The sequence below is a fragment of the Empidonax traillii genome, unplaced genomic scaffold (genome assembly GCF_003031625.1).
Source record: "Empidonax traillii isolate 1590-97213 ecotype Southwest subspecies unplaced genomic scaffold, ASM303162v1 scaffold1351:size124891, whole genome shotgun sequence".
Lineage (NCBI taxonomy): Eukaryota > Metazoa > Chordata > Aves > Passeriformes > Tyrannidae > Empidonax > Empidonax traillii.
The window spans coordinates 3637-4568 of record NW_020956544.1 but is presented as its reverse complement, the minus strand read 5'-3'; the positions used below and the strand labels follow the sequence as shown (position 1 = coordinate 4568).

Sequence of the window (932 nt, the reverse complement as noted above, 5' to 3'; positions counted from 1 at the left end):
TTTTTTTTTTTTTTTTTTTTTTTTTTTTTTTTTTTTTTTTTTGATTCTTACGTGAAAAGAATGGCTGAGAGCCTAACAAGTTCAATTAGGGTTTCTGATTCAATGCTTACTGAAGGCTTGGAGTAACTTCTGAATATTTAGGCTTTAAATTGCTAACATTTCACTGTGCAAGTACAACTAAACTTGACCCAGCGTGTCTCAATCCAGTAAATATTAGACTTATTAACTGAATTTCATTTTAACTGTTAGTTTCAATATGCCTTAAAGTACTTACTTCAGAATCACACAGCCTGTCCCTGTAGGAGGAGCCGTCCAAAATACCTGAATGCGTGTCCTCCTCCGAGGTGTGCTCTCAGTCACAGCAACAGGACAATTGCTCATGAACTGTGTCTCTTCCTCATCTATGATCTAGGGAAATTGCAAGAGAAGATTGTGAAAAGATAAGGAGATACATAGCCAGAGTCTCTCGAGTATGTTTTGTCAGTTCATGTTGTCTTCGAGTGGAATATTTATAATATTCTCTGCTTAGCTCAGCAGTACTTCAGTAAATTTATTTATAACATGCAGATTGCTCGCTGAATTGAAAACAAAAGGCTCACAAAATAAAGGCAGAACAATAATTCAGTTCTAGGTAAAGAGAATCCAGACCTTTCTGAGCACGGCTGCAAATAACCCTTTATGTTGATCCTGATTACTGGAGCTTCCTGTAAATATTAATAAAGTAAAAAGACTAAAATATTTATAATTCCAAGTTTGTTTTTTTTTTTTAATACTATGGCAATCAGCTGTTTAGGACAGATTGAACATGCTAGAGAAGAAGGGCTTTCTGTTCATTTTTTTTTGCTTGCTTTTTAAACCAACATTTGTTTAAACAATACTATTCTTAAGGTATCAAAAGACTGTCCAGGTCAAAAGAGGTGATATGTGGATCA

At 34.4% G+C, this 932-nt stretch overlaps 1 protein-coding gene across 1 annotated transcript in view; it reads right to left on the bottom strand.

The window, feature by feature from the left end:
- The window catches only part of LOC114069742 (spondin-1-like), a 114390-nt gene extending 113979 nt beyond the window's left edge, over nt 1-411 (bottom strand). Inside the window, exon 1 of the mRNA XM_027906753.1 lies at nt 275-411. Within this exon, the coding sequence (XP_027762554.1) occupies nt 275-381 (107 nt within the window). The 5' untranslated portion in view covers nt 382-411. The remainder of the gene's footprint in view (nt 1-274) is intronic.
- Between the last annotated feature and the right edge of the window lie 521 nt (nt 412-932).